Source organism: Clarias gariepinus, chromosome 28 (genome assembly GCF_024256425.1).
Source record: "Clarias gariepinus isolate MV-2021 ecotype Netherlands chromosome 28, CGAR_prim_01v2, whole genome shotgun sequence".
NCBI lineage: Eukaryota > Metazoa > Chordata > Actinopteri > Siluriformes > Clariidae > Clarias > Clarias gariepinus.
The window spans coordinates 18409546-18423088 of NC_071127.1; the positions used below are offsets into that span (position 1 = coordinate 18409546).

Sequence of the window (13543 nt, forward strand, 5' to 3'; positions counted from 1 at the left end):
ATCGTTCAAAACGTGTTTGCGTCAGTGAATAGCCAAGTAAATAGAGTTTACATTATTTTTTGTAGGTTTTTTAGCATTTTGTGCAAGATTTAGTGAAGACACACCACCACAGGTCCCAAGAATGTTAGCAATGACGGTACCAAGAAGAAAACAGAGCCACTTTCAATTTGGTTCTTAAAACAGTCGGTGCCAAGAGGTTAAGGAGGTGCAAATTAAGGTTAAATGAGGTTTAATGTCTACTTATTTTATATTTTACTTCATTTACAAGTCTTTATTAAATGTTTTGTTTGTTTTTATGTGCAGAAATATAATAATAGTGTCGGAAATTGGTAATATTGGTCATATTTCTGGGTGGCTGGAACGGATTATCTGCATTTATATTATTTCCTATGAGACAATGCGTTTTACAATACGAATTTTAGAAATCTTAAGAACTTGCCTCCAGAACGGATTAAATTCGTACACTTAGGTACTGCTGTATTGCTAATAGACCGGCAATAGACCTACATGAGTGTAGATATTTGATGTAACTCGTTTAGTTAAATTAAATATTAAACTGATCTGGTTTTAAGTTAATTTCTTTTCAAATAATTAGGCATGTAGTCCAGGTCCAACCCGTGTCTCACCTGTCGTCTTTTATCAGCTGTAGGTCGTGAGGAGGGGCAGCAGACAGCATACAGACACCCCACACACACCCCTCCCTCACACACACACACAGTCACACTACACCTGTGTTTGTGTGATATTAAAGCCCACCTGAGCACCGAGCACCTGTCCTCTGGGGACACACGACACCTCGACTCTGATCACTCACACACTCCGACACACTCCGACATCAACATCAAACCATTAAACAAGAATTAAAGACAAACAAACAAACCAAAGTGGACAGAATATCTGAAATGTAGACTGATTTTTATTCAGATGTTTGTGGAACGGTAAAGTAACTTTCCGGTTAATGATTGAAATCGGATCACATGAAGCTCAGGTGACACTTTTAAAGGATTAATGTGTGTCTAATCTAATACACTGTTGGCACTCTGTCTCCAAATACAGCTGAATAAACCTTTAGTTCTTCAGGGAAGTTCAGTAACAATCCATCCAGTATTTAATGATGTGCTGCAGAGTTCTGAACCCACTTCGGTTTTTGTTTTTTCCTAGTTGTTTTCTTTGCTCGATGCTGGAAGTTAATTTGTCCCGGATGAAACTAAAACGTTTTAGGGCCAGGCAGTGTATAATACGAGAACTGAGTTATATTTTAGTTTACAATTAATTAGAATACACAACATAAACATTATTATAAAGCTGAGAGATGGATATTTAAAACAAGAGACTGTGAGGAATGATATCTCCACTGAAAATGTTTTACAAAAAATATCTGAGAAGTGTGGAAAAGTTTAAGGGGTGTGAATTCTTTTGCACGGCACTGTACTCTGTGATGATGCTGAGAAACAACAAACAAGAAATGTTAATGTAAGGATCGCTAAAGCATCGCTAAAGCAATTATGACTAAACATATAAACTCAGTGTTTTGTTTACTCAGTGGTCTGTAATCTTATATCTTCTGCCTCTGCAGCTCTTTCACTGAACCCTGATGAACCCTGAGGCTACAAAAGAGATCTGATTTCAGAGTCATGAATACTGTAACGCAGGTGTATCTGAGAGGCCCGGCGCTGAAAGCCAGAGCGCTGGTAGATTCTGGCCCGCCTCAATTATTAATGCATCACAGCCTCGCGCGACACTCATCAGCCGTCTTCATTAACGCAGCGGTTGCTAGGAGACGGCAGGAGGATGAGACGCATACAGGGAGGGACTTGAATTACCATTATTCATGCACACACACACACACACACACACACACACACCATGCCACACTGTACTGTATATATATTTCCTCTATGTACACTGATAACGTCACAGCTCCAGGAAATGCAAATAGTTCTGATTAACGTGAACATGCTCACCTTCAGCCCTCGGTATCGCTCATGGATGAGATTCGCTTTTCCTCTCAGGAACGTCTCGCTCTCCACAGACCTGACGACGTCATTTATGAAATAAACATGAGACATGAACATGCATGAGAAGAACTGAGTATTTAAAACACTATCATGTTTGAGAGGAAACTCCAGCTGGCTCGGCAATACCGTTAGTAACAAAAAACCTTCCTTAGACATCACAGATAGAGTCATATTGGTTTTTTTTAAAACATTTTTAAATGCTGAGTAGAAGCTGTGGATATTATGTTCATTTTGGACACAACTCTTATTGCTTACTAGATTTCGTTCACATAGAATTTAATTACACACTCATAAGCGCGATGTACAGTTGAATTTTGGAATTAACTAAAATTTTTTCAAGTTAGAATTTTTTTAGGATATGAGGGTGTTTTTCCATTTAAATTTCAAATTAGCATATATTCTCTGCCGTGGGCCGACTGCAGTGAAATAAAGCCTATATGTTCCCACAAGCTCGGCCAAATACACCTGTGAAAACCACATTAAAATTCGTTCAGTAGTTTTTATGTAATGCTTGCACAGACACGTCAACATAATTTTATTATATGTATAGATAGTTAATAAAATTTCAGTATTGTATAGGGGAATTCTGTCTGTGTGATTTGGCAACCAACTAGAAAGTGAGAGATTGACAGCATAATAATATAATTTTTGTTCAAGCAAAAGCTGGGGTTTTTTACTCAGAAATATAACACCATACAGCGGCAGGAAAATTTATTCTTGCACCACGAAGGTTAAACTTTAAATTTATCAATTTCACTTCACTCTGGTCTGTTACATCACCAGTAATAAGATGTTTTTGTCTTTGCCTGCCCATACCCGTTATTTTTAACGCTACATCAACCTCTTCACAGATTAGAAACTGTAGTAGGAATTAAGGGTACAGCCCTCTCCTGGCTCAGATCCTATTTGACCAATCGTTATCAGTATGTACTGTAGACTTAAATGATGATTATTCTGCATACTCTCTAGTGGAGTTTGGTATTCCACAAGGTTCAGTTTTAGGCCCACTGCTTTTTCCCCCTATACATGCTTCCTCTAGGCAACATTACCATAAACATGGTATTAGCTTTCATCGTTATGCTGACGACACAGAGTTATATGTCTCTGCAAAACCAGATGAGAGAAACCAGCTTACTAAAGTTGAGCAATGTGTGCAGGACATAAGAGATTTAGATGCTAATTAACTTCCTTCTGCTTATTCCTGATAAAACAGAAGTTCTAGTCATAGGACCGCATACAGCTAGAAGTAAGATTTTAGATCACACTGTAACTTTAAATGGCCTTTCTGTTCCATCAAGTGCAACAGTAAAAGACCTCGGTGTGATTATAGATTCCAGTCTTTCATTTCAAGCACATGTAGATAATATTACCAGGATAGCATTCTTTCACCTCAGAAATATTGCCAAGATAAGAAATATACTGTTGCTAAACGATGCAGAAAAACTAGTTCATGCTTTTATCACCTCTAGGTTGGACAATTGTAATGCCTTACTGTCTGGTTGTTCAACTAGATGCATAAACAAGCTTCAGCTAGTCCAGAATGCAGCAGCGAGAGTTCTCACTAGAACCAGAAGATATGAGCACATCACACCTACCTTATCTTCACTTTATTGGCTCCCTGTGAATTTCGCATTGATTTTAAAATACTACTGTTGACATATAAAGCATTAAATGGTCTCGCACCGCAGTACCTGAGTAAACTGCTAGTGTCTTACGATCCGCCACGCCTACTTCGATCAAAGGATGCAGGCTGCTTGTCAGTACCGCGTACTATGGAAACTACAGCTGGGGGCGGAGCTTTTTCTTACAAAGCCCCAAAGTTATGGAATAGTCTTCCAAATAGTATTCGGGACTCAGACACAGTCTCAGTGTTTAAGTCCAGGCTAAAAACCTATTTATTTAGCCAAGCATTTTTATAAATAGATTTGCCTTAGGTAAAGGAGCAGATCTGGGGGACTCATGGACGTAGAGTATTATGGTGAACTGGTATGTTTAGATGCTGTCCTCCTCACTCTCATTGATCACTCAGGTTTGTTGACAGTGAAGTGATTGGTTGCTTTACATCTCTGGAAGCCCTCATGTCTGTTTTTCCCTCTGGGTCTCCCCTTTTAGTTATGATGTCATAGTTAGTCCTACCGGAGTCTCTACTTGCACTCTACACTAAATATACATTCACATTATACATTATATGACTGTGACCAGACCTAACTGTTATCTCTCCTCTTCTGCTCTCCCCTCTCCTGTTCTCTCTCCCCCTTTCTCTTTCCTCTCTCCCCACCTCTCTCTATCGAGCTACACGTCGTTCCTGATCTGCCAGTGATCCAGACTCCCTCTGCCCTCCGGACCTGTCTGACCCATCCTGGTGCCCCGCTTCTGGTTGGAGATCTCGTCAAATGGATGCCCCGTGTGTCTCTTTGGGATGTGTCCGGTGTCTGGGGACGGTTTCACTCTACCATAAAGACGGTTCTGGCCTCCACTGGTGTTGACAGCTGTTGCTCGATAGTTCAAGACTGCAATTGTCCCCAATAACTACCTGGACTCTATATTTACATCATTTAACATCAACTGTTATAGCTGAACTGGCTGCCACCTAACACACTGTATAAATGCAGATCAATTCCTGCTTTCTGGTTCACCCAAATGAAGATGGGTTCCCTGTTGAGTCTGGTTCCTCTCAAGGTTTCTTCTTATTACCATCTCAGGGAGTTTTTCCTTGCCCCTGTGGCCCTCCATGGTTCCATACAGACTTAAATAATTCTTTAGATTGTGTAAAGCTGCTTTGCGACAATGACATTTGTTAAAAGTGCTATACAAATAAAATTGAATTGAATTGAATTGAATTGAATCAAGAGGGAGGGGTAGCTCAACGGTTAAGACTACTGATCAGATGGTTCCAAATTCAAACCCCAGCACAACGAAGATGCCAATGTTGGGCCCTTAACCCTCAGATGTGTGATGTGCAATGAGATGGAAGGAAGTCACTCTGGATAAAGGCGTCTGCCAAATGCCGTAAATGTAAATGTAGTGGCTGTAATCTAAAGGATGCTTACCCTTCTCTGAGGACTTCATAGATCGCGTGTTTTTCTTGATCTTCACCTTCCTTAATGGGTTCTCTACTTTGACTCTGGCTACTCAGAAGATCAGGAGTTTCCTAAAATGAAGGCAAGAGCATGTTAAGGAGCCGCTAAAACAAAGAGCAGCAGAGGCAGAGCACCTCTGCCACCCACAAAGTGTATAGTTTTTGGAAAACCTCCAGCCAGACATAAGAGAGCAGTCAATGAAGAGTTAGTCAGATCTTCAGTCTACTGAAGCCATTAACTGACCAGGAAGGGCTCATGTAGAGTTTTAGTTTGCATAGTGTTTACGCAGAATGTTCTATACTTACAGATCTTCATAAACGAACCTTTGATAAAGCAGGTGTCACTTCCTTGGCAACAAACATCCTTGGAGTCTGATTAACAGGAGGTGCTATTGAGGCAGGAACAGCGGGCACCTTCGCGATGGAGGGAGAGGCCTGTCCGACACTGTTGAAGGTTGTAGGTTTGGGTGAGGAAAGACTGGAGCTCGAGGTGGTGTTTACTGAAAGAGCGTAGGGGTTTATGGTGGGTGAGAGAAGAGGCTCTTCTTCCTTCTCCTTGCGAGCATCTAAGCTGCGAGAGCGCTTTCTCTCATCAAATTGCAGAGCTGTTCGAGCTTGAGAGCGGCCTCTAATCCGGTTTGGCAGGGTGGACGTGGCACTGCTGTTAAATTTGCTGATGAGTTTATTGATGGGTGCTAAAGATTTGGTGTCAATGGCTTCAACTGGCTCTTCCTCAAAAGGACCAGGTTTTGAAGCTTCGTTAAATTGCTGTGAAGACGTATACGGATTCCCCACCTTTCCTGTCCCGTTCACGGTTCCTCCAAATCCAGTCTGCCGCACTGGCCTAAGACCAGCTTCATTCAGTTCTCCCAGCTCTTTTTTCTCAGAGACTTTGGATGGAGCAGTAGATACACGACGTTCTATAGTCCCTCTTTCTCCATCTCCTTGACTTCCTGCTTGACCATCGCCAGGTGGCCTCTTCAAGGGGCTCCCAAATTCAACAGTCTCTTCATCTGGTGAACTTAGTGGCCCATGTGAGCTGTAAGAATCTTTAGGAGTCTGAGAATTATCACGTGGTCTTTGAGGCAGGCTGTTAAATGGGGATCCAGGAACCGGAGTCTGGGGCTGAGGCTGGGTCTTCAATTGTACTCCATATGAGTCACCCTTCTCTCCATCTTTCAGCACCACATAGGGCTGTCCAGAAATGCCCTGAACCCTGACCGCAACTCCATATTTTGAGGATGGAGGAGTTCCACTGCCCACAGCAGCTCCTGCCCCTCCAACACCCCGAGTCCTCTCTGTGTAACCTCCGGCCATTTCATCCAGGTCTTTGATGAAGCGGATCTGGACGCCATAGTCCACTGGAGTCTTCCTGTCTGCTGAAAGGGAATTCATCGTGGCTCACTGCGAAGAATAGTTTAAAATGAATAATCAGAGTGTGTTTTGAGGCAGGCCTTCATGATTATTGTGATTAATTAAAGATCTTCATGATCTCCAGAAAAGCTTCACAGGCTTGGAGGAACAGGCTTTTATTAGAAACCCAACACTTTTAAAGCAGGTGCAAAAAGTTTAGCAAACTGCATGTTTGGAGTTTTATTCCCACATCACAGCGGTGGAGAGGACTGTACCAAGGAACTCAAGACTATAAGAGTCTGTTATTAAATTCATCCAAGTCAAGGACCATAAACTGCACAAGTGTTGGGTCAACCCCTAACCTGACCATCACCACACAGACGCGGTTCTTCCTCTAACTGTTGCGAAGTCACTGTGTGTTCAGGTTGGAGTGGAAGAGTGTGAGTGTCCTGCACAAAACCCTGACGGAGCTCAACCCTACTGAACACACCTGGGATGAGAAGCTCACTGCTCAAACTGTGTCGCAGTCAACCTGTGATGTCATACATCAACATTAACAACACAGCAAGGTTAATAACTAAAGTGCGCTTACACACACATACACACACACAAACACAGACAAAGAAAAACACACTATGAGTCTGAGAAACAAATCTAAACCACCTCGGGTAATGTTCTGCATTATTTTTTTGTGACAGTAGCACAGTATCTGTCTGTAACATGATCACATTAACACACTCGCTCGAACACGAGACTGTTTCTCACAGCTCAAACACAGCGGGCTGTAGAGCTGATACACTGCATAATCTCTCTGATCGCAAACATAAAAATGTGCTGGAATTTATAGAAAGAGTCTCAAATCACAGTCAGTGTGTGACATTCGAAAAGTTTATCAGCATTGCAAAGTCTTCAGTTCACGGAGAGAGAGAAACAGAAAGAGACAGAGAGAAGCACCGTACAGCAGGGCGGGGAGCACATACTTACGTCAATTCAGCAGCACTGATTTACATAGAAACACTGAAATGCTGCCTTTCTAGTGAGAAGCAGAGACAGAGAGACAGAGAGTCAGAGAGAGAGTCAGTCTGAGTCACGCTGAGTCAGGAGCTCCAGGTCTCAGTAACACTCCGTGAGGTCCCGGCCCACGGTCTCCGGGCTCTCACCTCACTGATGTTGAATTGTTGAATACTGTACAGCACAATGTCTTGGAGAGGCCTAAAGGGGCGGAGCCAGAGTGCTGCTTTTAGAGCGCTTCTTATATGAGGTCACATTTCCGTTTATGGGGGAGCAGGGAAGACCTGGAGACCTGTCTTAAACTCCAGATCACTGAAACATTAAAGGTCTACAGCTCGAACTTGAATAAATACATTTTTATTCCGCCTTCGCAGTTATTATAAACTCCACTCTTCAGAAGTCTATACACCTGATTTTTTTGTGTTCTTTCAGCTACAGGAGCATTAATGAGCTCAGGAGTTGATGATGTGGCGTTTAAGTTTAAGCTTGGTCTCTGTGCAGGACACTGGAGCTGGCCTGGTGGCTCTCACACTGGCACGGCCATGCTGGATAAGGGTTCGAGCCTCCGAGTTCCAGTGACGAGGGATTTGTTAATGCTCCAGCACACAGAGACGTGCATTAGCAGCGTAGCTGGAGGACAGTATTTGGTCAAGCTGATGATGGATGCTGTCCTGATGATGTCTTATGAAGAGGACAGAGAGTGAAGATTAAACAGGAGACCAAAGGAACAGATAAAACAGAACAGTTTTAAAAACCACCAGCAGCAGCCACTCACACACACACACACACACACACACACAAACACATTTACTAGGAAAAAATATTTACTAATTAATCAGTAACGTGCTGGTTATCACTACAGGAGCGCTGGGTTGCTGTGTAACCGGAGCGAGGGCCACCGCTGACCAGCCATCGTCACGTGCACATACTCAGGATTCCACACATTCTCACTGTACGTGTTCTGCTGCGTGTGATCAGAGCTTCAACAAACACAAGAGCGTTTCAAACTCACACATGAACTTGTTCCTGACGAGTGGAACAGGTGAGAACAACTCACAAGTCTCTGTGTATCACACGGGTTCCTGCACCTTTTGTCACACGGGAAACTTTACATCATTTTTATGTCTTTTACTTTCTTGCTAAAGAATTTTTTTTAAATAAACTCAGCTCAAAATGTAGTTTTGAAATTCTTTCAGCTCACCTGGCCCAGAAACCACCGTGTCATTATCAGGAGGAATGTGATCAGACAGGATCATCTGGTCTCCACACACACTCACACACACAAGAACACGCGCACACACATTTTATTTTCATCCCATTCATGTCCCTTATGTCTTTCCCCTCGGCTCTATGAAGCTTGTAGAATTGTGTGATTTTCACAGACCGAGTCGTTCGTACCAAACTGAATCATGTCAAGACTTTGATCTCAATACACCTGAATATCACACAACTCAAAATCCTGCATAATAAAGTGGAATATTCTTTATAAATGACACACCGTAATAAACCAAAATCTATATCAAACTAAATCAAGCCCACAACAGCTAACAGGCTAACACACTAGCACACACGCATATACGCTAAGTTCAGTGCTGATTTCACCCGACGCGAGCACGACACCTCTGCTGTAACACATGTTCCTTGCTTGTTCTCTTTAAAAACACATCCAGAGCTGCAGAGTGACAGAGCTGGGAGAAGCTTCAGACACACCCCGTCCCCGTCCCCACCAGTCAGATTTCACACTAGTTATACGGTGACGTACCCGAGTACACTTGCGCATCTTTAATCTGATCCAGCAGGTGGCAGTATGAAGCAACCAGGCAACAAACACAAAGAGATGATGATCACAGGGACGTCGACGTTCGCACTAATGTGGTTCTAATAATGTTATTGAAATTTGGGAGAAAACGTGAACAGCGCCCCCTCTCGCCTGCATTCACACGTAGCTCAGAGGATAAGACGGTTAGCGTCACGTCCTAAACAGTGATCCACGTCCGTGTTCAGGTTACGGTTAGCTTTCATACCCGATTCAAACCCCGCCCAGATCCCCGCCTGGACCCCCAGCGTGTAACTCAGCGTTATTAATAAACCTGACAGTGAAGAGTCGGAATAAATCACACAAAACACCGTGTGAGTGTTTTAATCAGGACCGTCAGGTGACGCTTTGTTGCTGTAACAAAAAAAACTACTTGCATCTCGTTATACCCCTATAATGTGTCAAAATCAGAGTGTGTACTCCTGCACTACAGGCTGCATTTAAATACCAGAGTAATGAGGTGTGAATGTGGGACTGCAAACAGAGACACACACAAACACACACAGAGACACACACAGTCTGCTTCCTCCTGGAGTTTCACTACTCACACTCGATCGTGGATCAAACTGTTTGTGTTCCCACTTAGTGTAAACACCTGCAAACTCACCGTTGTCCACACACACACACACACACACACACACACACACACACACACACTCCACATATTAATTGCGTCAGACCCATCCAGCAGGTTGGTGAGTATCGGTCAGGGCGACTGTAGTGCTGCTGCTGCTGGAATGTTTGAGCTTTAGAACGTGTTATGAGACGCGACATCACTTCAACACACAGGATTTATAAAAGCGATCAAAGTGAAATAAAGTGTCCGATCATACACTCACTGACGGTTAATAAACAAACACCCTATTTATTAGACATTACATTTAACACAAAGGACGTTAGTTATTTTATGTAATGTATATATACAGTATCTGTATCGTCTTCACCTGCAGGTCAGAGGGTTTTATTTTCCTGGAGGACTTTAGCGTAACTGCACTCTGACACGTTCTGCACCGTGGCGTTCCAAACCATTAAAGATTTAATCATTAACAGACGGTGTGTTGTTGTGGTCTGTGTAAACATACGCAGGGTTCCCTCTGGTACGAGGATCAGGGCGGCGTTACCGCGACACTTAGGTTAGAGATACAGGTACAGTTCATGTTTAAAAAGAGCTGATGGTGTACAGGCCACGCCCCCTGCACATCTGTATCTAAGAAAAAACTGTCAAGTAAATATAGATTCAACCTGGAACCTCCAAAATATACAATATATAATTACATTAAATACCAGCAAACTCACAGTTCAGACCGTATCACGTATTTGAGTCACGGAGCGTCACTTTCACATCAGCAAAAAACAATGACAAATATCATTTCTGCTTTAGAACTTAGAACTTAAAGAGCTTTTAAATCAAGGAACTTTTGGCCATTATCTTATATTTACCATTTCCAATGTGAAAATTTTAAAATAATCAATTAATTTCTCAGTTGTTAAATTAAAATGCATCATGAAGCACAAATATTATTTTATGATGTGGAGACATGCTGTTACTTTACTCACTATTGTGTGAATGAATAAATTATTTATATTAAATATATATATTATTAGTATTAATAATAATAATAATAATAATATTTTAATATACATAATTTATTTATTCATATATTTATTTTAATAATTAAAGGAGCCATATTATTATTATTATTATCATTATTATTATTATTATTAAAGGGTTTTAGCCCTGACTAAGCGGGAATTTGTCAGTGTGATCTGCAACTCGGACAAAAATAGAATGAGCGCAAAAGGAAGAGTTCGGGTCAACAAAAATAAAAACATGTGAGGGAGTTCGAGTGTGAGAATACACCCTGTACGCTCAGTAACGAGGCAATAAACCTGTATTTCACACAATGGTGAGTCAAAAACTATCCGCACTCCAGGATTTGTTTAATTAACTTTCTTAAACACTTGACAACAAGCGAGTTCAGTGAGATCAGAACTATTGGGAGGATGCTTTAACACAACAAAGTTTTTGCAGAGTGTTTATGGTGTGGGTGGAAGTGTGCGGACGTGCATCGTCACGTGAGATCACAAAAACCTTAGATAGCAGTCCTCTGTGTTTAGTCTTCAGCACTGTTGATTGTTGAACCTTTTTCCTGATTAATGTTCCAATACTGGCGCTTGAATTTTGCAGCTGAAGGTTTTAAACATTTTTTTCGGTCAGATTGAAGATATTTCTGCTCCATACTCTGACGTTTACTCTCAGGCTCATAGTGATGAATCCATGTCTCATCACCGGTAATGATTCTCTTTAAGAAACTTTCACTTTCCTCCAGATATCGAAACACTTCTACTTACACTCTTCAGTGAGTTGTTTCAGCACCAGGTTCACCCTCAGACCACAAAAAAACTAATCATGCATGCTGCTCTTTTTCGTGCAAATCACTAGGGGGGCGTCCATTTTTGCTCACACCGCAGTTACAAATGACCTGATGTAACACGTTCACACCTGCACACCTGACTGGGGAGACGGTGGCCTTGAAGAGAGACAGTGTGGCCAACAGCAGTTTTAATAAACCGGAGTGCGGATATTTTTTGACTCTCTATTTTTTTTTACTCCCTTGTAAATTGAGTTACACAAAATCTGTATGTTTTTCCTGTGAAATTAAAAGTCATGTCCGGTTCACATGAAGAAAAATACACGAGATGGTAGCAGTCTGGTGTCCAGTATCAGCACTGGGGCAATAAAAGACCAGTGGATCAAATATAAATAAAAACAATTCAGACATTAGATTCTTTAATCGCAGCTGGAGAGAGAGAGAGAGAGAGAGAGAGAGAGAGAGAGGTGTAGGAGTGTTTATATATATAAATAAAAGATTATAGATTATATATCTATAATACTGTATACTGTATACACACACAGTCAGCCAAAAAGTTATACATACTTTAGAAAAACTTTAAAAAAATTTTAAAAAAATTTTTTTAAATTATAATATGTTAATATTATTTATATTATATTGATATAATATACTATTTATACTATATCATATCATATAATTTTTATTTTCCTGAAGTGTGTATACATCTTTTTGGCTGAATATATATATATTAATATATACATCAATAAGGAGTGTAAACGTTGTTTTAAAAATTAGCCCAGGTTTTTGTGATGAAAAAAAAGTCCCAAAAATTTTCTTTCTGAACTTTTTCCACATTTGATGTGACCTATAACCTTTATAACGCAATTGAAAAACAAAGCGCCAGAAACAACACTGCACATCACCACGAGATCACACAGCCACGGTGAAGCATGGTGGTGGCAGCATCACGCTTTGGGTCTCTTCAGCTGGAGATAAGTGGGTTGGGTCATGATGTTCCACTGCTGATGGACTCAAAAAGACCCAAGGGTGCACATACTTATGCAATCACATTATTTTTGTTTTTTTATTTTTTAATCCCCAAAAAAGTTTCAGTTTAAATTGAGTTGTAAAGGTTAAAGGTCACAATAAAGTTGGAAAAGTTCTGAACTGATTTAACTTTCTCTCATTTTTTTACATCACAAAACCCTGACATTGTAACAGGTGTGTGTGTGTGTGTGTGTGTGTGTGTGTGTGTGTGTGTGTGTGAGCCGCACTCAGTAAACACTCGTGTGTTCCTACCTGACAGTAGAAGCTCCAGTCTTCAGGTCTCTCTCTCTCACACACACACACACACACACACACACTCCGCTCCTCCTCACCATCAGATCCGCAACCTGCTGCTTTAAAAAATAATAAAGACGGACAGTTTAAACACACACACTTATATACTCACACACACACACACACACACACACTTATATACTCACACACACACACACACACAGACACACACTCACACACACACACACTCACAGCCGTCCGTCTTGATTTAAAGGAAGATCAAAGCCTCTCGGTAACCTGTTGCGCTGGCGTCATACAACCCCTCCGTCGCCCCGCCCACCGACCCCTCCGATTGGTCAGAAATGTCTCATAGCCCTGCCCTTCGACGCGCGCTATTGGCCGGGAGGACCTGTCAATCAAACGCGAGTATTTCGGAGTTAAGTACAGCTCTCGATACGGCGATAAAGACACAACCGCTTAATGTTAGCAGGAGATGTTATGATTCTACAGTTACATCATTACAGTCAGGTGATAATCACACAGAGGTGGTGCTTATTAGATAAATAAATATAAAACAAACAGAAAGAGACCTGGAGAATAATGCCTGACCCCAAACACACATGACCTCAGT

The 13543-nt window shown here is 41.5% G+C and overlaps 1 protein-coding gene across 1 annotated transcript in view; it reads right to left on the reverse strand.

Moving 5' to 3' along the window:
* cgnb (cingulin b) overlaps positions 1-13095 on the reverse strand; it is a 34661-nt gene extending 21566 nt beyond the window's left edge. The window contains exons 1-4 of the mRNA XM_053489580.1: positions 12931-13095; positions 5422-6501; positions 5069-5169; positions 1965-2034 (exon numbers count right to left, since the gene is read on the reverse strand). Coding sequence (XP_053345555.1) covers positions 1965-2034; positions 5069-5169; positions 5422-6492 — 1242 coding nt within the window. The 5' untranslated portion in view covers positions 6493-6501; positions 12931-13095. The remainder of the gene's footprint in view (positions 1-1964; positions 2035-5068; positions 5170-5421; positions 6502-12930) is intronic.
* Positions 13096-13543: the final 448 nt, after the last annotated feature.